Consider the following 22,737-nt stretch of genomic DNA (forward strand, 5'->3'; position numbering starts at 1 on the left):
ATCAAAGGAACATTGAATACAAAAAAAAAGTTATGTTTTGAAAAACAGAATTACCTCTTTGGAAAGCAAAAACTGTCCAACAAGATCTCCTCTGTGATTCTTCAAAAGAGACAAAAAATTCATGAATGATATTAATTTGTTTTTTTGTTAGGCTGGATAGGAAACTTGCCTGGCCTTACCCCTATGAGTATTTATGGACCATATGCAAGAGAGAAATGAAGAACTTAGACTGCATGGAAAATGATTAATAGTGCCATCCGTGTATGTTTTTGGGATGAAAAATTTAAAGAATTCAATCTATCCCAAAAAGAGTGAAAGAGATGATAACATTTAAAGGTGTATGTATTTCTTTCTAATTAAATTGTATAGTGCAAATTAATGTAATAAAATATAAAAATTTGTTAAAATTTTAAAAGTACTTCCTTTAATTTGAACAATACTGCAAATATTTTTTCTAACAGATTTGACAAAGATGTATGTGTTAGATGATGTGATTGTGATGCTTTGAGAAAGCTACATGTACTATGTGACATGGTTATTTGTGTTGTAGGTAAGGGTGTTGAACATAATGAGGTTTACTATACTGTAGCTGAGATCTCAACAATCTCAATCAGTAAGAGATTTAAACACCACAAAATTTAACAAAATATATTAAATAGACAAATAAAACATACCTCAAATATATTATTTGATTACATACTTTTCCTAATGTTTTTTAATAACAATGTCCTGCTAATTAGCTCTGAAAACATTGTTTGGCAGAAAAAATATCTATATTTTGAGAGTGACATTTAATATATAATAGTTTGAAATTTTTTTGAACTACTATTATTAGTTTTTATATTATTCATCATCTGGGTTACCCCTGGTGGCAAATCCCTTACACCAACGCTGTCTTCATTCACTTCTCTTCCTAGTCTTCTCCTTTGTCCCCTTGAGTTTCCAACCTTCACTTTGTCCTTGCTTGCTTGCTTCCTTTCTCCATTTACTGATCCTTCCAATGCAATTGTCAAAATTCCATTTCCTCTAACCACATGTCCTAACCGGTTTCCTTTTCTTTTGTGTACTTCCCAAGTAAGTATTCTTCTTTAATCCTGTTTAATAATTCCTTATTTCCTCACTTTATCCATTCTTACCCATATCCATTTCTCAAACTGCTCATTCTGTTACTCTCCCTCTTTCTCATCATCTCATGCTTCACTTCCGTACAACAAGAAACTCCATTCATAGCATTTGGCTAACCTCTTCCTTAATTTAAGGAATTTTTATATTAATAATCTTTATGTTATTATATAGTGTAAAACTAAAGCATTTACAACTAAATTATGGTTTATTCTTATGTGCACTGTCTCGAAAATTATCTTTTGCTTGTATTAATAATTATTTCTGATTTTCTTTTTAATTACACAGGTCAACAATGGAAAAGTTGTTTGAAAACTTATAACTGATTCTTAGAGATTTTTGTGCGTAATTTCAGGAAGAATAGTAAAAAAATTCCATTATGTATAATTTTTTCACTGAATCAATTTTTTTATTATTCTCAAAATTGATACTCAATATCATAAAAAGACTGGTGTTATCATAAAAGTTATCATAAAAGACTGGTGCGGTTTCAGCAATTCATAGGAAGATTGTAGGGAAATTTCTAGATGTTATATTGGTGTCCCTGAAAGCCTCCAACCCAAAAGTTTATCAGCAGTTGTAACCTTGTCAGTTCTTGTATTGTTGTTGCGGTAAGTTTAGTGAGTTACTATGTTCTCGGATAAAGACAAAGCAAAATGTGTTTTATTGATGGCTGAATTAAAATCCGTAATTTTAGTTCGACGTGAATTCGGAAGAGATCCACCACACAAAAATAACATAACACGTTGGTTCAAACGATTCGAAGAAACTGGATCGGTTAAGAAACAGAAATCAACCGGAAGACCAAATGTACAAGACGAAACGGTTGAACTAATTAGAGAATCGGCAATTAGAAGTCCTGGGAAGTGCATCCCGCGTTGAATTAGGTATTCCAAAATCAACAGTTCACAAAGTTTTACATAAAAAACTGAAATTACACGCTTATAAAATCCAGATACTGCAGGAATTGAAACCCGATGATGGTGTAAAACGTTACAATTTCGCTGTTGAAATGTTGGACAGAATAAGTGAAAACGAATAATTTTTACAGACGAAGCTACATTCTATGTCAGTGGATGTGTTAACAGACACAGTTCACTAATATGGGGCTCTGAAAACCCACACGTAATTATTGAGAAACAACGCGATTCGCCTAAAGTTAATGTTTGATGTGGTGTGATGAAAAATCGTGTAATAGAGCCTTTCTTCTTTGCTGAAAAAACAATTAATGGAGTTGTGTATCTTGACATGTTAACCAATTATTGCTTTCCTCAGCCGGATGAACTCGAAAACATTCATCGACTTCATTTCCAACAAGATGGTGCTTCCCCGCACTTCAATGCATCGGTCACGACGCTTTGAACGAAAAATTTGGAGATCGGTGGATAGGCCGGCAAGGACCCATACTTTGGCCTCCAAGGAGTCCAGACCTGACACCTTGCGATTTTTTCTTGTGGGGGTACATCAAAAGCGTTGTTTATACACAAAAAATTCTCGACCTAAACCGCTTAAAAAACAGGATTAATGAAGCATTGACAACCATTAACGAAGAAATGTTAACTAATGTTTGGAGAGAAGTTGAGTATCGTTTGGACATTTGTCGAGCGACTAAGGGCGCACATATTGAAATTTATTAATTATGTAAAAAAATGTTTGAGACGACAAATTTGAAAAATAAAAAACAAACTGTAAGTAATTCTGTTTTAATTTAAACCATGTTCAAAATCGCACCATTCTTTTATTATAACTGTATTTTATTTATAAAACGTTGAAATTAAAAATTAAGCCTATGTTAATTTTTTTGATACTTTACTAATAAGATGATGCAAATTATGATAAGTTATATCATCATAGATAATTGTAATTTAAGATGACTTCATGAGTCATTTTTGTCAAGGTATTAGCTAAGGTGATCCATTCATTGCTACTCCCCTTCACTCTACTGAAATAAAAATAAATCAGTTGCAATTAGAACATTGTTTTGAAAGGTTTTACTACTGTTAAATAGTTTTCTAAACCTTCTATAGTGTTTTAGTTTTCTTTAATTTTTTGAAGTTATTTTGTTTGTGCTCTCCTTGTGTTTTTATATTTTGAAATGATTTCAAGGAGTTATGTTAATTCACCTAATAACTTCTGTTACATTTGCAGGGAGTTTGTTGTGAAGAAACAGCAAAGAAATATTACAGATTGTTAAAAAACTGTACTACGCCTATTTTGGGGTAAAACTTGATGATGAAGATAAAAAGTGATCCCCTCATACAGTTTGTTCTACTGGTGTGGAAGGGCTACGCAAATGGACAAAAGGTAAGAAAACGTCTTTTCAGTTTGTATTACCAATGATCTAGAGAGAACCACAAAATAACAGTGATGATTGCTACTTGTGTTCTTGTAATGTACAAGGGTTTAACCTAAAAAATAAGAAAGAAAGTGGGCCCTGTACCTCCTGGCCCTGGTGTACCTGTATCTTCAGTTCCAGAAAAACCAGAAGATATACTGAACAACTCCAAAACAGAGTTGCAGGATGATGACAATTATAATGACGATGTTGATTTTATTTCTGGTAGTTCCGAGCCACAATTTTTTTCACTGCTTGAACTGAATGACTTGGTCAGAGATTTAAGTCACCCTAAAAATTCAATAGAGCTTTTAGGATCTAGATTAAAAGAAAAAACTTACTGGTCCTTGGCACTTCTATCTCATGGTATAGAAACAGAGAAAAATTATTTACCCTGAACTTTTCTGAAGATGGAAGATTAATTTATTTCAACAATATTCCTGGTGTAATGGAGCAGTTGAACATAAAGTATGATGTAAATGAATGGAGGCTGTTCATTCACTTGTCCAAAAGAAGCCTTAAAGCTGTTATTCTTCATAATGGCAACAAATATGCTTCAGCACCATTAGGTCACTCTACGTATCTGAAAGAATGCTACAAGAATTTAGAACTAGTTTTGTCTAAACTGAAATATTGTGATCATGGATGGATTATATGTGGTGACCTAAAAGTAATTTCTATACTTCTTGGGCAGCAGGGAGGATAAACCAAATATCCCTGGTTTTTGTGTGAATGGGACAGCTGAAACAAGAAAGAACATTGGTCCAGAAAAGAATGGCCATGTAAGGTATTATTAAAACCTGGGAGAAAAAATGTAATATGGAAAATTTGGTTGATCCACAGAAAGTCCTCTTACCTCCTCTTCACATCAGACTGGGATTGATGAAACAATTTGTAAAGGCTATATCTAAAGAAGGAGAGTGTTTTAAAAACATATGCCATAAGTTTCCATAATTGTCAGAAGCCAAAGTGAAAGAAGGTGATTTCACTGGTCCGATGTTCATAAACCTTTTAAAGATGAAGTCTTTCAAATCAGAATGGAGGACAATGAAAAAGAAGCATGGAAAGCATTTAAAGAAGTTGTAAAGAAATTTCTTGAGAACAATAAGGACACAAATTTTAATTTTATACCTAGTGGAAAAAGTTCTAATAAAATTCTAAGACGGGTTATTTGATGAGCTTGAAGGTACATTTTTCTGCATTTTCATATAGATTACTTCCCTTGGTGCTGTAAGTGAAGAACAGGGTGAAATATTTCACCAATATATAAAGTAAAAACACACATATCAGGGAAGGTGGAATGTGAACATGATTGCAAATTACTGTTGGTATACCCATAGAGATGATCCATATGGTGACTACAACAAAATATATGCCCTGAGAAGCATTGAAAGGAAAAGAAAAAGCCAGTACAAGTCTTCATAAAGGTGAGAAAATTTACAAAAATGCTTCTTTAAAGTACTACTACTCTTTTATAAATAAAAGTTTTCCACGAGAAATACATATAGGTATAACGTTTTCTCATTTTCTTGTTTTAGTATTGTGAAAAATTCTTACGTGGTAGAAAAAAACAGTGGCCATATTTGAAAACAGCACACACAATAACATAAAAATCAGTTATCATATTACAAATAACTTTCAAAGTCCTTATTTTTGTTGACCTGTGTTATTTATATTTCTTAATTTATGCAGTGTACTGTTATTTTTTGGTAGTTAAATTTTGAAACCTTTCTAGATATTCACCTTAAAAAAGAAAAAAAAATTGTTTACCTTTCTACCTAAAATTTTCTCTCACACCTTATCTACTTCCTTTTTTAATTTATTCATTAGTATTACATTGAATGTGCTTTTGTAGTTACTTCTTGGCACAGACTTAGAACCTTTAGTTAGTTAAAAATTTAATCTAACATTTTTTAATAATTTATAGACTTCCACATTATTGTATTGCAATTCATCTCTTTCTTTTTGTTGTTTTCTTTAGTTTTTTAAAATTTCAATTCTCATTTCATCACATTGATATCAAAGTTCGAATAATTTTGTGTTCTTAGAAACATTTTGATTTGAGTAATATAATTTGTTTTTAAATATTCTATCTTATGGTAACACTGATAAACATAATTTATGTTTCCTAACATGGAATGCATGATTTTAATGTGATTTTTGATGCTGAAAGTGAATATGAACTCAAAATCTTTCTATCACCCACCATTTTTGAAAAATGTTTTAATTCTAATTAAAGGATTTTTTTTCATTTTTCAACGTATAGATAGCATTTTAAGCTCCTAAATTGTATTTTGTTAACAGTGCAGTGTCATAATGCCTCGAAAATTGTGTAAATGATGTGGATGTCTTTTGTTACGTATGTGGTGAATTTACCATAAAATCAAGTAGAAAAAGCATTACACCTTTAATTAAAAAAACATATCGTTTGTACTTTCAGTTTAAAATTGGTGATCAGGATAATACATGGACTTCTCATATAGTGTGCACTAATTTTTCTGTATATTTAAGAGGATGGCTGAAAGGTACTCAGAAGGCTTTGCCATTTGGTGCATCTATGTCTTGGTGAGAAATAAAGGATCATGTAACCAATTGCTATTTTTGTTTAACAAGTGTGTGGAATTTCTAAAAAATCTAATCATACTGTAAAATATACTTTATTGCAATCTGCAATCAGACCTGTACCTCACAGTGAAATTATTCCAGTTCCTGAGCCACCTGTGAATGTATGTTTCGAAAGCAGCAATGAAGGATCAGCCAGTACTGAAGAAGACAGTGATTTTGATTTTGAATTATCTTCCAATAAGCCACATCTTATATTACAAGGTGAATTAAATGACTTTGTTAGGGATTTAAATTTATCAAAAAATCAAGTTGAACTGTTAGGATCAAGACTGCAAGATTGGAATTTACTTCAAAAAAATGTTTAAAAAAATCGGGCTTTTGAAGCCGACAAAAAGATCTTTCTCAGTTCTTAGTTGATGAAAATTATTTGGCTTATTGCACAAATATTGATGAGCTTATGTTGCACTTAGGACAAAATCATAAACCTGAGGACTGACGCCTTTTCATAGATTTGTCTAAGTATAGTTTAAGTGGTTCTACTACAAAACAGTAACAAATATCCTTCGCTACCAATCACTTATGGTATTAATTTGAAAGAGGTGTACGATGTGATGAATGACATTCTTGAAAAAATAAATTATAAAAACATAGCTAGCACATACGTGGTGATTTGAAAGTTATAGCTGTTTTGTTAGGCATACAGTTAGGCTATACTAAGTACATGTGTTTTCTGTGCGAATGGAACAGCCGAGCTAGGACTAAACATTATGTTACTAAAGAGTGGAAGAAACGAGACAACTTAACTCCAAATGGGAACATTATTATTCATGAGCCCTTAGTTGAACCTAAAAAAATTTTTACCATATCTCCATATAAAGTTAGGACAAATGAAAAATTTAGTAAAAGCATGAAGAAGGATAGTCCTGGATTTTTATACATCAGGCAGAAATTTCCGAATGTAAGTGAAGGAAAAATTAAAGAAGGAATATTTGTTGGTCCTCAAATAAGAGAGTTGGTCAAAGATGATGTATTTAACTCAATGTTAAATAATGCAGAAGGTGAAGTTTGGGCTTCTTTTAAAGACATTTGTAAAAATTTTTTCTGCAAAAAAAATTAGACAATTACCACAATATTGTTAATCAACTTCTTACTTCATACAGAGCTATAGTATGTAATATGTCTTTGAAAATACATTTCCTCCACTCACATCTGGATTTTTTCCCAGGCAACCTTGGAGATGTAAGTGACAGACATGGTGAACATTTCCACCAAGACATTTTGGTGATGGAGAGCCACTATAAAGGGAAGTGGAATAATAACATGCTAGTCGATTACTGTTGGACATTAATTCAGGGTGTGTCTGAGGCTATTTATAAAAAAAAGGATCAGTGAAATCATTCTAACACAGCTATGGGCATGCACAATTAATAGATTTTACAGATTTTAACTATATTTTCCCTTAATTATTTTTGAAGCATAATTTATTTAAAAGTAAGGATGATAGAAAAATTGTATTTAAAGATCTGTAATGTACGCAAAAAAACAATTCAAGAAATGGTATCCCACTTCGAGAAACATTAAATTTTTTTTTGTCTATCAATGTAATATATTCTGTCCGATACTTTGCTGTTTGTTTGATGTCAGTCTTTTGTATCTTTTATAATAAGAATGTTTAGAGTATTTAAGGAATGTTTACAGTATTAGTGCTATACATAGTGCAAAAATCATAAACCTTAGTACCTCTCTCATTTTTTTAACCTAACCTGTACTTGAATTATTTTCCCTTACTACTTATTTTTTCTGTTACTGTGGAGTCAAGTCTACCATTACTGTCAGTATATTCCTTTTATATATCTGTGGTAATATTATCTATTTATTCATGTATTCTGTCATTTTCATTCTCATTAAGTAGAAGTCAGTTTTGACACTTTTCAGGAAGATATAAGTCTAATGACACGATGTTCTAAATCATCATATCAAACAGAAGTCTACAAATCAAAAAATGGTTTCTGTTCGGTTAAAGAGTTTAACTTAATTCATTATTGTACAGGCTTTTATAAAAAAGATTGTGAGAAGTACAATTTGAATTAATTTGTACTACTTCAGTCACTGAGACATTTGTAACAGCATTGTTACACACTATAACTTTCTGTGTTCTTACAGAAATAGTTTCATACAATAACACAGTCTATACATGAACACAATATTTATTTTGTCTAACTAGAAATTATGGTAAATGTAAATGTTTTATTAGGATTTACCTGAATGAATATGCTTACAAAAGTAACTATACTATAAAAAAATCCAGATCCGTTTCCAAATGGATGTTGTAAAAGAGATTTCACAGTGCCAATATGGGATGATAATAATGCTATGTCCATCATTCCATGTGACCAGTTCTTCTTTTGTTGGTATGAATGATAATTAATTGGAGTTTGAGGTACCTCTACCTGAAAAACATTTAAGCGTTATTTTCTTTGCATACATAAACACAAAATATAGTGTAACAAGACCAGTATAACGCACCTGAGTAACGGATTCCTGCCAATTAAAAAGTAGGTAATATAAAATAATAATGGAAGGAATCCATAAGGAGACTAAAAAAGCTAACAGGTCCATTTAACAGTTGTTCTTTGTAACACTGCCAACAACACACCTACAACAGATGTTGTTCCATGAGAAGGATTATCAGGCCAGGGTAGGAATTCATGGAAAAATGAAAGGACTTTTACGTTCATTCTCACGTTTCAACTTGGGTCTGGTTCTGCAGGTCAAGAGGATAGGAGTATAAATACTCCAGGACTTCAGAGGATGAGTATAAGTGATGAGTATGAGTGTAAGTGAAGTGTAGTCTTGTACAGTCTCAGTTCGACAATTCCTGAGATGTGCGGTTAATTGAAATGCAACCACCAAAGAACACCGGTATTCACAATCTAGTATTCAAATCTGTGTAAAAGTTACTACCTTTACTAGGACTCTGGACTTCCAAATCAGCTGATTTGGTAAGACTCGTTCACCACTAGACCAACCTGGTGGGTGGGACTGAATCCTAGTTTTATGTTTAGCTACCTGTAAATGAATCTTGTCCTTACTTGAAATTATATTTTGTAGGTAATTATTGTTTATAGTTGTTATTGACATTTATTATTACTGTTTGTTGTTGTTGTCATTATTGTTAGTTGTTTATTATTCTTATTCTTATTGTCATTGTTATTATTCATTTGGCTTAGTTTTGTATGATCTTAAACTAATAAATTGTAATATAAAATATTAATTACTAATATTAATGTTAAATAAATATTACAATATTAATTATATTTTGTTATATATATATATATATATATATATATATATATATATATATTGTAGATACTTTTACATAAGACTTTCACTTTTACAAAATGATGATTAGTTATTGTGTATATAATTTAAATATATGAGTTTTATACTTTTATATATTTCAGTAATAAATTATAATCCCTTCTGAAGATGGCAGAATAACCAAAAGTCCTTGAGGGAAATAAATGGTATTTTGGTAAGCAATTTATATTATATATAATAATTGTATTTTACCAACGGTGCCATATTAGAAAAACTTAATTTAAACATATTATGTTTTACTATGTGATTGAAGGAATAAAATTCAGGCTTCAAACATCCACATCTGGCCAGAAAGAAAGTCCTCTTTCACCATGATAATGCTCTTGCACACATGAGTCAGGTTGTTGCTTCAAAACTTCATGATCTATGCTTCAAAGTTCTCCAACGTGTGTCATATTCGCCAGATTTGGCTTTCAGTGATTACCACTTCTTCCTAAACCTGAATAAATGGTTCACTGGATGTAAATTCACTTCAATTTATGAGATCAAAACTGAGAAAACCACTTATTTTGGCAGAGAGCCATGACTGAGGTTCAGAGGACACCTGGCTGGAGACCTCATCATTTGCCTGCCTGTCATCATTTGCTTCTTGGTGATGTTTCTAGCAGAAACTTTGAGTTTTGTATCCTTGCAGTATAGCTTAAATGAGAGAATCCTGTTGAGTTTCACACCCAGGTATTTTGTTATAGTGCAATGTTCCAGCTCATTCCTTTCCATGTCAATCACAGCTTTCCTGTTTCTTCAGTAAGAGGCGTAGACCTGAGTTTTACTAGCATTTGACTTGAAGTGAATTAAATCATAGTACAGGACTAGTTCTTTCAGTGACTAATTCAGCTTATACAACACTTCTTCAAAGAAGTATTCTTGTATTACAACAGCTGTATCAGCAGCTTAGATTAAGTGTTTGATCTTGATTAATGAGCTGGTTGTTGGGGTAAATGCTGTAAAAATGAGGTGGTACTAGAATGTTCCCTTGGGCAAGCCTGTTTTTCTGAGATCACTACTGTCTATTTTGGTACCTCAGGATAAACACCTGTTTATTTCACTTTGTAATACTGTTTTGATCCAGAATTTTCCACGGTTTTCTTTAATCTTTCAAGAAAAATCCGGAACAATTCCATTTTGTTATTTATTGAAATACAAATCTATACTATTCCTAATGTAATCTATATAATGTATAATTATAATATGATCTAAGTAAATAATTTATTGATTTACTTAATATAGGGATCTCAAGGATCCTAAAGATTGGTTTGAAAATTACAAAAAACTAACCATTACAATCATAATCAATATAACTAAATGCTCATAAACTATGAAACTATGAATCGACCAGGAAAGACAATAGCTTCAAGAACAAATTCTACTGCGGAAATGAATTAAACTGCTTTCCTAAATATTTATAAACTGCATTAAAGTTAAAAAAAAATTAGGTATTTTAAAATTACAAAGTAATTATATTTACTTTCCCAGTTATGTAGTTATACTATATACTATCCAAGGAAAATTTTGCTAATCAAGTTAAATTTTAAAACAAAGGCTAAAAATTCTCTGGAGCAACACCATACTAATTTTATCTACGTGTTGCCACTGCAGCCAATTGAGAATTTTGTAATTCTGTTAACGTAATTTTCTGATACTGATAGTTGTTTCACTGTAAGGAGAGTACAATGAGTAGTTTAATATTTTGAGGAAGATCTTTATAAGTATTTACAAAAATAAGGTATTAAGGATTCATCTCTGCAGGACTCTTCCCTTTTGAGGCATTCTCTGTTCCACCATGAAAATTTTAAAGTGAGGGCCTATATTTTTTGGAGTTCTACTATTGAAAGATGAAATTTTAACTGCGTTTACTATCAGTAGGGTTGACTAACCAGTTTTAAGCTACTCAAGTTTTTTCAATTGTAAGAGCAAATGAACAAAATAAAACATACTGAGATCACAAACAATAGAAGAGGACATTTTTTTAATGTGCTGTTTAAAATAAGTATTTTTTTTAAAAATGAGAACAGTTGTTTCTAGAGAAACATTTTTCTTAAAATCATTCTGAAGGCTAGTCAATAAATGTTTTATAAATTGTTTAAATATTTGATTATTTTTAAATAATTAAAAACAAAATGTTTAGGAAAAAAATCTTAACATAATTTTATAAATGAAGTTCAGAGCTTTTCATATGGAGGGGAATAACAGGGTAACTGCTGAACACATTTAGGTGGACACATAGTAAGTTTCTTCTAATTCAAGTGGGAGACTTTAAACCAATATATTGCTCACATAAAGCATTTGAAGATATTTTTTAAAATTTTTTGCATCATCATTGCTTAGAACTGAATTTTTTAATGACAAATCTTAATGGTTGTCAGATATTCAAAGTATTTTCACGTGAAAATTTTGAGAAATTAGTTGAAAAATTTATGGTAAAAAATAGTACATTTTTCTAACGTTAGGCAGCCTTTATCTCACATTTAGTAGCAGTCTGGAAGAATTAAGTACATAAAAAAAAAAAATTAGTAAAATTTTAAGGTACAGGATCCATCGTGGGATCTGTCCTTTCCTTGAGTTATAACCATAATTGAGTGGTAGTCATTTTGCGAAATTTCATTCAAATCAAGCTTGGAGATACAAATCAAAAAACGGCTCAACAGAATTTTTGTTTATTCATCCAGAATTTTACAATTTTAACATAATGCTTTCCAGGTGAAGTGTCACCATATATCAAGATCTACAAAAACTCTGACATGCAAAATTTGATTACAGACTGCATATTTATATACCCTAGAAAGTAAAAATTATACTTTTTTTGTTATTCTTTAAATTGTGACGTAAGTGGGCAACAACATAAACAAACAAGATGATGATAATTATTTGTTTTAAATAAATGAAGTAAATATTTATTTTAATCTGAACATAAAAATACATTTATAGACTGATTCACGAAAAATGTAACGAACGTTTCAGAACATGTTCTAGTGTTGACAATAAAGAAAAAAGTTTATATAAACATGGACGTGGAAAAGCTTCGATAGCTATTGTCGACTGACGAAATATTTCATCCCGATTTCTGCGTCTTCGATAAAGTTAAGCCAGACTGAAGTCTTGGGAGCTAAGCCAAGGGTAATTTACAAACTAGTAATGAGTATGAACACTAATAAGTAATAAACACTAACAGTACATGGTGTAAATGTAATTTTTTTTAAAAAAGCCTGCTTTTCTTTAAATATTGATGTGCTTTTTTTATATTAAAAATAATTGATAACAGAGACAGCATATGTATTTTTTAGTCAGATAACAAGCATAAATGTATATTTTCAAAAAAATTGAATATATATTTTATGCAATGGATGTAATTTGTACAGAATGTCTTGAGATAAAGTTAATAACACTACTTTAAATTAAACAAAAGAATTTATGTGTAATTACGTATGAATCTAAGTGGCATAACCGTAGTAATTAATGATTTTAATAATGTGATAATAATTTTCCTTTGTCATTGATTATACAAAATGAAACAGATATTTCCGCTTAACAAAAGTACTACCCAGCTATATAAAAATACATTAAAAAACTAATAACAATTAATTCATCAAAATATTAAAACTACTAAAAAAGTCACAAATTCTGTCAAAAAAAACTTATTAGAAATACAATTTCTTTAATTAGCCACTGAGCCGAGGTTATCTTAATTTTTGATAAAGACATCGACTTTTATTATTACAAAATTATGTAACTGTTTTAGGCTTTATTCACATGAGATATATAAATTTTGATTAGATTTTTATTATTATGTTTTTTTTAATGGCCTTCACCTTTCCCTTATAGACATCCATGATCATTACCTACCTAAGCGGGATAGATTAATGGCTTACCAAAAATTTTATAAGCTAGTGCAGCAGAACGGTAAATGAAAAATCTTAATATACTACATTTGAACAGGGTTGATGAAATAATAAACACCGAGTAAATACCTAACCTAACATTAATATCGGTTAAGTACAACAATAATAAAAAAAATCACAGTTATTAGATAAATGTAAATCTGCATTTAATTTCTGAGTATTTATATTTTGCTTAACATAAGTATAGCATACATTCTGGTCTAATTTGATATATATAGATCATCCTTATTCACCACCCACCCTTATATCTTCTGCCCAACTAATGGTTGTGTGGTATTAGATCTAAACTTTTAACATTCATTATAGTGAGGGTACCAAGATCTGATGAGGCAGTTTATCATCTGCATATGTAAACTAGCAGTATTTTAAATTTGATAGCATGTTTGCCTTTCATCTGAATGTACTGGGTTTGAGTACTGATAAGGCATGCTAAAACAGTTCATTATTATCGGATATCAGCATGTTGTTGCTACATAGATAAGTAAAAATAAATATCACTACTATTAAATCTACTATAAAATTTAACTGATTTTAATCACAATAAAATTTATTGTGATTAAAATCAGTTAAATTATTTATTGATTTATATCAATAAAATATATAATTTTCATTATTGATATAAAACAAACATTAAATATTTTATTTGTAGTTTTACTAATTATCATATTGTTATATAAATCTGGAACTAATAAACAGTTTTAACAAACCGCTAGAAACAAAATGTTATAATTATTTTATTACAAAGATCTATGCTTCATCTAAACATTTCATTCATAAAAAAGGGGTTACAAACCCTAATTTAAAATATTAAAACTACCGATATGTATTTTTACCACATTATTAAAGTAAAATAATATTTTATTTTATTTATTACGAAGTAAAGTACATATATACATATATATCTTGCGTAACTCAAAAATGATTAGCCGTAGGATGCTGAAATTTGGGATTTAGGCTGTTGTAACCTCTAGATGTGCACCTTCCCCTTTTGATTGCAATCGACTGGTCCAAAAGTGTCCAAAAAAGCTCAAAATCCCCAAAAAATTGGATTTTGGACTTTTTCTTTAATGGCAGTAATCAGCCCTCATTGAGAGTTTTTCAACGATATAAGTGATACTTATTTTCATTGGTTCCAGAGTTATAGCCAAATAAAATTTTAATTAATGAAATATTTAGATCGTACAAGGGGAAGGTATTTCCTTTTCTTTTTAATTTAAATATATTGATTTGTTTATAATTACACTGGTCTAAATGATTTTTGTCTCACCAGTATCAATAGGTGTACTTAATGCAGTTTTTTAACCTGTTTTTAAGTATGTATTCAGAATTTCTCCATCACCTACAGTTTTTTTGTTATTTTGATTTTTTTAAATATTTTAAAACGTTTTTTCATCCACTTGTCCATTGTCAAGTAAAAGCTCCTAGAGCATTGTAAATATGATGGAACCAAATGAGCCAACTCAAAGGGTAGCATTGCTACTGTTGTGCAGGTTTAGACGTGTATAGACATGTACAAATGTGATCTAGTGTAGCACACATTCATCAGAATCATGCCAGTTGTGAGATAGTAGTGAACCAGTAAACATGTCATTGCAGTGCTTTGTGTGTCTGAATTATTGTGTATTACATATTTACAACTTTAGTTTTTTTAATTAGTGATATGTTACAAAATGCCTAGAGTTTATTTAAATTATCATAACAATTTTTGTTATGTGTAGTGAAGTGACACTCGAGTCCTAAAGGCAAAACTGTACTCCATTAGTAAAAAAGTGTTATGAACTTTATTTTGGATGTAAAGTCGTGGACCAAACAAGGGCCTGGGCCCTACATATCTGTTGTTTATTGTGTTCTAGGCTTCTCCCTGCATGGAAAAATGGCCACACCACATGCTATTTGCTATCCCTATGATTTGGTGAGAACCCAAAGATCACTCTTCTGACTGTTATTTCTTCTTAACATATATTAAAGGGATTATGTCAAAATCAAAATGTAAGGGGTGTACCCTAATTTGCAATCTAAAATGAGTCCAGTCCTACACTGCGAAGAATTGTCTATACCAAAGCCTCCAGAACATGTGACATTAGATGAAGAGAGCTCAGAATCTGATGGAAGTAAGGAAAAAAGAAAGAGGTTCTGGTAATACAACTTCTGAACAAAGCAGTTCATTTGAGCCTCATTTGCTGACTCAAGAAAATCTTAATGATCTCATACAGGATTTAAAGTTATCCAAAATACAGTCTGAAATGCTTGCTTCCCGGCTAAAAGTTTGGAGCAATCTTCTTCAAAAGAATACAAAGACATGTACTTATTGTAATCATTCTGAATTTCAAGACTATTTTTCTGAAGAAAATGGTTTAGTGTTTTGCAATGACATTTCTTCTCTTATGGAGACACTTTCTAATGAACATAACCCAACAGAACAGCCCTAGTTCATTGATTCCTCTAAAGTTAGTTTAAAAGCTGTGCTTCTGCATAATGACAATAAATTCCCATCAATACCTGTGGCTCACTCTGCTAGTATGAAAGAAACATATGAACTTTAAATTTATATTGGAAAAGCTTCAATATGAGCATATGAATGGAATATTTGTGGCGATTTGAATGTAATTGCACTTATTCTTGGTCTGCAGCTTGGTTACACAAATTACTGTTGTTTTTTGTGTGAATGGAATAGAAGGAACAGAAAAAACCATTTCATTAGAGAAGAATGTCCTAAACGTGAACCACTCATTCCTGAACAGGAAAATGTGAAACATGATCCATTGTGTAATCCTAAAAATGTATATCTACCTCTGTTACCTATCAAACTAGATTAATGAAGAATTTAATCAAGGCCATGGACAATACTCTTGGCACAAATACAATCACTAATGCATGATGAAAGGTTTGAGGAACTATTGAATCCACTGGAGAAAGCAGCTTGGCAAGCATTCAAAAATGTTACTCAGAGTTTTTTTGGGAAATCGAAAGGCGGAAAATTACCATTATATTGTCAATGATCTTATAAAAATTTGGGCTATAATATGTCCTTAAAAGTATACTTCCTGCACTCGCACCTAGATTTCTTCCCGGAAAATCTTGGCGCAGTAAGCGATGAACACAGGGAACATTTTCATCAGGAGATTTCAGCTATTGAGTAGAGATATCAAGGCAAATGAAATCCTAATATGTTGACCAATTATTGTTGGACCTTCAAGAGGGATGCTCCACAGGCGAAATATAGCAGGAAATTGTCATTTCTTACTTTCAAGGTTAGTCAAATGTTTGAATATTATGAAGTTAAGATTGCAGAGAGTATTAAAATGTTTGAAATTATAAATGCCTGTCTCTCGGAAACCTTGCGTGGTTGGAAAAACCGATATCATATTTGAATTTAATAGAAAAGATATAATCAGAATCACATTTTTTCTTCCTGAGACAAAAATTTATTTTCGTTCTTTTATTAACATCTTATTGCAAACAATTTTTTTTAACATTTTTTTAATTTAATTACATTGATTTATTAAAAATTATTAACCTCTGATTGTAAAAAAAAAAAAATTTGTACATGTAATTTAATAGGCATACAAGGAAATAATGTGATGTACACATCAGATTTTATTTATAAAAAAAAATATTTTTAATCAAAAATGAAAGTCCTTTTTATCAAGTAACTTTTAAAAAATTGTTATTTTATATAAGTAGCAAAGATAACAAATAAAAGAAGCAAATGATTAAAAGAAATTAATCTTTAATACAATAATCCTTATAGAGCTTGTGTGTGTTTGTGTTTATGACAGAACTGTTTTTATCAATCATTATTTAAATCAATTTTTCTTCATACTGATATATATATATATATATATATATATATATATATATGAATATAAATACTCATATAAATCTAATTAACAATAAAAAGAAACACGATTATGATAGGTAGATTCAAGAATATTTTTTGTTAAGTAATAGTAATTATATTTATATCTTGATTAAATCCTTTTAAATGTTTGTCATTAAAAGTTATCAGTGATAATGTTATCTAGGTTAGAAGGAGATAATATTAACATTTTAATGAAGTTATTACTCTATTAGTAAAAATAACAAAGGGATTGATCTTGTTCATTTACTAATTATGCTTGTTAATTATAATTTTTTTTAATGTAAATAAATATTTTTATGATGAAATAAATAAGGGACTCTACTTTTGTGTGATCCTGTCAAAAAGAGTTTATAAAATATACATGAAAATTTTAAGAAACAATCCAAAAAGTAGCAAAATGTCCCTTAATCATACAAACACAAAAAAACAAAAACATATGTGATAATTATGATTAAATGAAAACTGTTACACCATTTTCTATACTAATTGTGTTTATATTCTAAATTAAAGTAGAAAAACACTATTTATTATATGTTTATATAAATAATATTTATATTTACATAAATTATTTATATACAGTGATAAATTTTTATAAATAAATGATAATGAATTTTGGAGTGTGTGAAAAATAAGCGAGCCTGACCAAAACTCGAACCTGGAATCTCTGGACAAAAGACAGAGATGCTACCACTTCGTTAAGATTGGCAATAATAAAAAATACCAAGAGAATGTTATTTTTATAAATGTATGTCAAAAAATGATTAAAAAAAATTAAGTAAAACATAAAAATGAAAATTTAAATTACTTCTGAAAAAAAAAAAATTTTTTACATTTTTACTCAATTGTTAGAATTAAAAATGTTGATCTAGGACTATAGAATATATCAGTTAAAAGAATCGTTCACTTAATACTTAAATTTCATAGTTAAATTTTTTTATGTCTGTTCAAATTCCAAAAAAAAGATAGTATTTTTTTAATAAAATTACTTATAGATTCAGAGACATGTTAAACATTAAAAAAAAAATATTTAGATCTGCCAAAAAAATCTTTGAAAACAATGCTTCTTGTATACAAACTACTGTTTGGGGTTAAAGTAAATAAATATTAGTGATCTTAAAGCTATGAGTTTCTTATTTTTGTTAATATCATATAGTGTGTTAATCTAGTTACAATCTAAGTCAATATCATATAATTAATTTCTTTGTATAAAATTTATTTTGAAACAATTGGACTAATGTGTACTTTACAGAATCCCCAAATGTGGGAAATATTTTATAAAGAGTAAACAGCAAACATTTATTTTTTTTAAATCTCAACATTCTACCGCCAGGAAATATGAAAAAATAAAAGAGTTTTGATATTCAACTCATATTCCATAATGTTTTAAGTGTAAAACGTAAGACAAAAAGTAAGATCACACAAAACGTTTATGTTTAAATGTAACCAACTGATGTAACAGTTGTTAAGTGCTATAACGAAACAGGTTATAAGTGACTAAACCTAAGGCACAAAGTTCCAAAACCACTTCAGCCATTCTCAAGAATGATTCTTTTATTCCTTGGCAAATTGTTGAAAATAAATCAGAAAGCACAAACTACAACAAAGATTAAAGTAGCAAGTCCTTCAGTAAGTAAACCTGTTAAAGTAATGCCAAAGACTTTTGAGAAGACACTTAAGAAAGATAGATCTCTAATTCAGTATATGTTTCAAACCAAATCACTCCTTGCCACCAGAGAATATATAAATCAAAGGAGCACCGCCAATTGATCAAGAAGTGGTGGGTGATTGGAATGACCTAATTAGTCCTCTAGTTCCACAATGACCAACCTGGCCATACTAACAAAAAAATAACCAGATGCATTTAAAGTTGGATGTACATCTACCTAGGAGTTGAAAGCCTGAGAATGCTACATCCTGGACAGCAATAATTATATTAGCTCATAATCGGATTAGAAGTGGATCCTGCCACAGGTCAGATCGGTAAATAAAAGGGATGGCCTAAAGGAGAGACAATCATCAAAGTGATACTGACATATTTATAATTTTTAAGTATTTATTTTTAGACACCAGAAACACATATGGTGGTAAAAATTCTTAGTATGTTATATATTTAGAAATAATAAATTTATCAATATGTTAATTTAATTTAACTAAAATTTATTTAAGTTGATCACATCTGTTAACTTAATATCAAATTAGCATGTGTCAGAAAATATAATTTTAAAAAGAGTACAATATTTTAATGGACAAAATTATTTTTTCAAATATATTTATTTATGCATTAAATTATTTTACCGGGGATTACTGTATTTAAAAATAAGTTGTAGATGATGTCAAAAACTTAGTTAAAAGCCCAGCATCACATTGATTTTCAATATACATCATAATTTTCTCTCTATTGTTATCAATACGTAGATTGTGGGTGTACAATGAGTTTCCAGTCATTTCTATTGAGTCGTTCTTTTTAGTTGTTGCTAACTTGATTAATTATATATCATCCATAATCTTATGTATCCCAGCCTTCCTCTTCTTCTGTGGTTTTTTTTCAATCACCTCCTCAATAATCGTGCTCAGGACCCATCACGTCCCTGTTTAGATGTATCTTTTTTGTGGTTATAGTCTTCCAGAGGATTCTATTCTCATTAAAATCGTCGAGCAGCTTTTCATTAGTGATTATGTCTGTCCAATCTAATTTTTAACATTCGAGGTAGTACTATATCTCAAATGCATCAAAATTATTTAAAAGCATAATATTAGCCATTATTTAAACCATATTTATTCCTGTACTTTGTTATTTTTTCGCAAATTAATTTGTTAAAAAAAAATTTGAAATACTATACTCAATACCAATGTAGCGTGACATTAAGAGCTCGTCCGTCATCCGTATTAGCGCAGATAACGTAAGAAAGGAAAGAAACTGAGCACAATAACTTTAACTGACAGCATAACTGACATTTTTTAAACGCTGTTTACGTGAAATCAAAATTGATATTTAATTGTTTTACTCATCAACAGTATTATTTGAACGGTCCAAAGTTTAACAGAAATAAATAAATCTTTGCTGATCGTAACATAATAATACATTATACACATCATACCAGGAATGGGTAGATATTCTACTCCATGAATTAAAAAAGGAACTGCGGAAAAATTTGCTTAAATGGGTTAAGGGAAACCGTGATAAAACCTTGATCAGAGCAGCATTACTAAATGCACAAGTAATTATAAAATTAAAAATAGATATTTAATTTTATTTTCATCTTTTAAAATTTACATTAATTAATCAAATTATAAAAATTAAATACATAAAGATGATTTCAAAATAAATAATTCATTAATTAATGATTAATCAAGACACTAATTAATGTCTTCTGACGTTATTAATTAATTAAGAGTGTAAGTATGTTTATACAAAGTATTCATTTTAAGTGTGCCACCATCTGGGATCTTGTAAACTAGAAAAGGCTTCAAAGAACTTTAAATGAGGAACTTTTTGTCGTTTTTTTGAAATTTTTACTGCCCTACTTTTTTTCCTGTTTAGCCTACGGTAATTGCCGTTCAGATAATACTTAAGAGGATGAATGAGAATGATATGTATGAGTCTAAATGAAGTGTAGTCTTGTACAGTCTGTTCGACCATCCCTGAGATGTGTGGTTAATTGAAACCAAACCACAAAAGAACACCGGTATCCACGATCTAGTATTCAAATCCGTTTTATAACTCTACTGGCATGTTTGAAATCCCCATTTTTCTAATACGTTCGCGTAAATAAGCAACGTGGCTTATTCTGGATTGCACGACACAATATTTCCCGCGTTTCGCAATAAACATCACTATTGAGTGTGCTAGTCTCCAGACAAAACTTCGGCAAGAAAATCTCCGTTTGCCCCAAAACACCGAGGACATGATTTCCAAATAAAAAACATTAGCTTGTATTTTGTCTTTCTAGGCGACGAAATATATCGACAATCCATAGATTGTTGTTTCGTTTAAGGCATTACATACATACCCATGTCTCGTCCGTCAGCGAAAGTACGGCTGAAGAAGTCCTTGGTCTCTTTACAGAGTCAAAAATTCTAACGCGCTGCTTTAAAGTTTCTTTTCGTGTTTTTCCGTAAGCACCTTAGGCTCCTAGCGTGCACGCAGTTTCTGATAATTCAGTTTCTCAGACACGATTTTGTGTAGAAGACAACGTGAAATTTATGAAAAATGTACAAACGATGTATTGAATCGTCTGTTCTCTTTAATCTTATAATCAAACAAATGCACCAAATCGTCGGTAATCCAAAATTGTCGGTCGCTCCGTTCATCATCGTGCTAATTGTCGCGTCCTTCATTGAACAATCATACCCGTCTCTTACATTTAATTAATGTTGCATTAACCTATCATCGTATCAGTTTAATTTCCTTACATTCAAGAAACGGTCACAGACAACAAACGGTCACACTTGACTTTGAAATTATGATGATATATATTTTTGTAAATTTTAAAATAATTATTCTGTTTTATAAAGTAAATAAAATTAAATATAAAAACGATAAAGAAATTTCTCAAAAAAATGTATAATTTTGATTTTTAGAAGTTGGCATCAAATCAAGAATAACTATCAGTTCTTTATATTAAAAGTAATATAAAGGAAACAATTACAAAACACTTGTATATATCAACTTGCATATATAATTAATTGTATATGTAACTAAATTGTATAAAATAATTATATGTATAACAATACATTTTTATACGTAATACAGCTACCTCAGAAAAACAGGAAATTTTGAGAAACAAATATTTTTGATAACAAGTACATTCATGTAATTTAATAGCGCAAAATATAATATTTAAAAAAAACTCCAAAAATAAATTTCTTGAAAGGGACATCTTGCGGGTGACTTCTGTTTCTGCAAAGACATTCCTGCAGTCTCTGACTTACATTTTACATATTTTGAATCAGTGTTGTAACAGGAATGTTGACAATTTACCTGTGTATTTTGACTTTTAGTTCTCCTGTTGCAGTAAGTCAATTACAGCCTACTATGCCTTTAGTAAGCCCACAAGAAGTCAGGTCGTGGGATCTTGGGAAGCTAAAAAATGACATCTATTTTGCAAAATTATACAGTCTGCAAATAACTGGCATATAGCTGCCATGGACAAAGATGTTCTGTGTGACGTTGATCCATCTTGGTGAAACCAGGTATTTGTAATTGTTTGTAGAAATGACAAATTGAAAATGAAAACAAAACATGTTTTTTCATTTTCACAAAGTTTATTTAAAAAATGACAGCACTTTCAATACACTGTACCTTCCTCAAATGTTACATACATAATACACCATTTGTAGAAATTGAGAATTGCAGAAATGTCTATTACAGAAGTTTCCAGGATTACAACATACTGAGCATCACTATAGTACAGTAACTACTAACAGAAACTGCAAGCCTATTCTCATTCCCAAAAAATAAGGGCCTACTATGTCGTGCGATAAAACTGCACATCACATGATAATTTTGATACTGTTTAAAGTTGGTGGTATAACTCAACAAGATTTTACTGAAGGATAAAATAATCGGACGATAT

At 30.2% G+C, this 22,737-nt stretch overlaps 1 protein-coding gene across 2 annotated transcripts in view; it reads right to left on the minus strand.

Annotated features, from left to right (window-relative positions):
* Positions 1-22,737, minus strand: part of LOC142329261 (uncharacterized) — a 42,861-nt gene that overhangs the window by 10,177 nt on the left and 9,947 nt on the right. For both annotated transcript variants that reach the window (XM_075373684.1, XM_075373683.1), the window contains one exon: positions 8,284-8,472. In XM_075373684.1, coding sequence (XP_075229799.1) covers positions 8,284-8,472 — 189 coding nt within the window. The remainder of the gene's footprint in view (positions 1-8,283; positions 8,473-22,737) is intronic.

Source organism: Lycorma delicatula, chromosome 8 (genome assembly GCF_047948215.1).
Source record: "Lycorma delicatula isolate Av1 chromosome 8, ASM4794821v1, whole genome shotgun sequence".
Classification (NCBI taxonomy): Eukaryota; Metazoa; Arthropoda; class Insecta; order Hemiptera; family Fulgoridae; genus Lycorma; species Lycorma delicatula.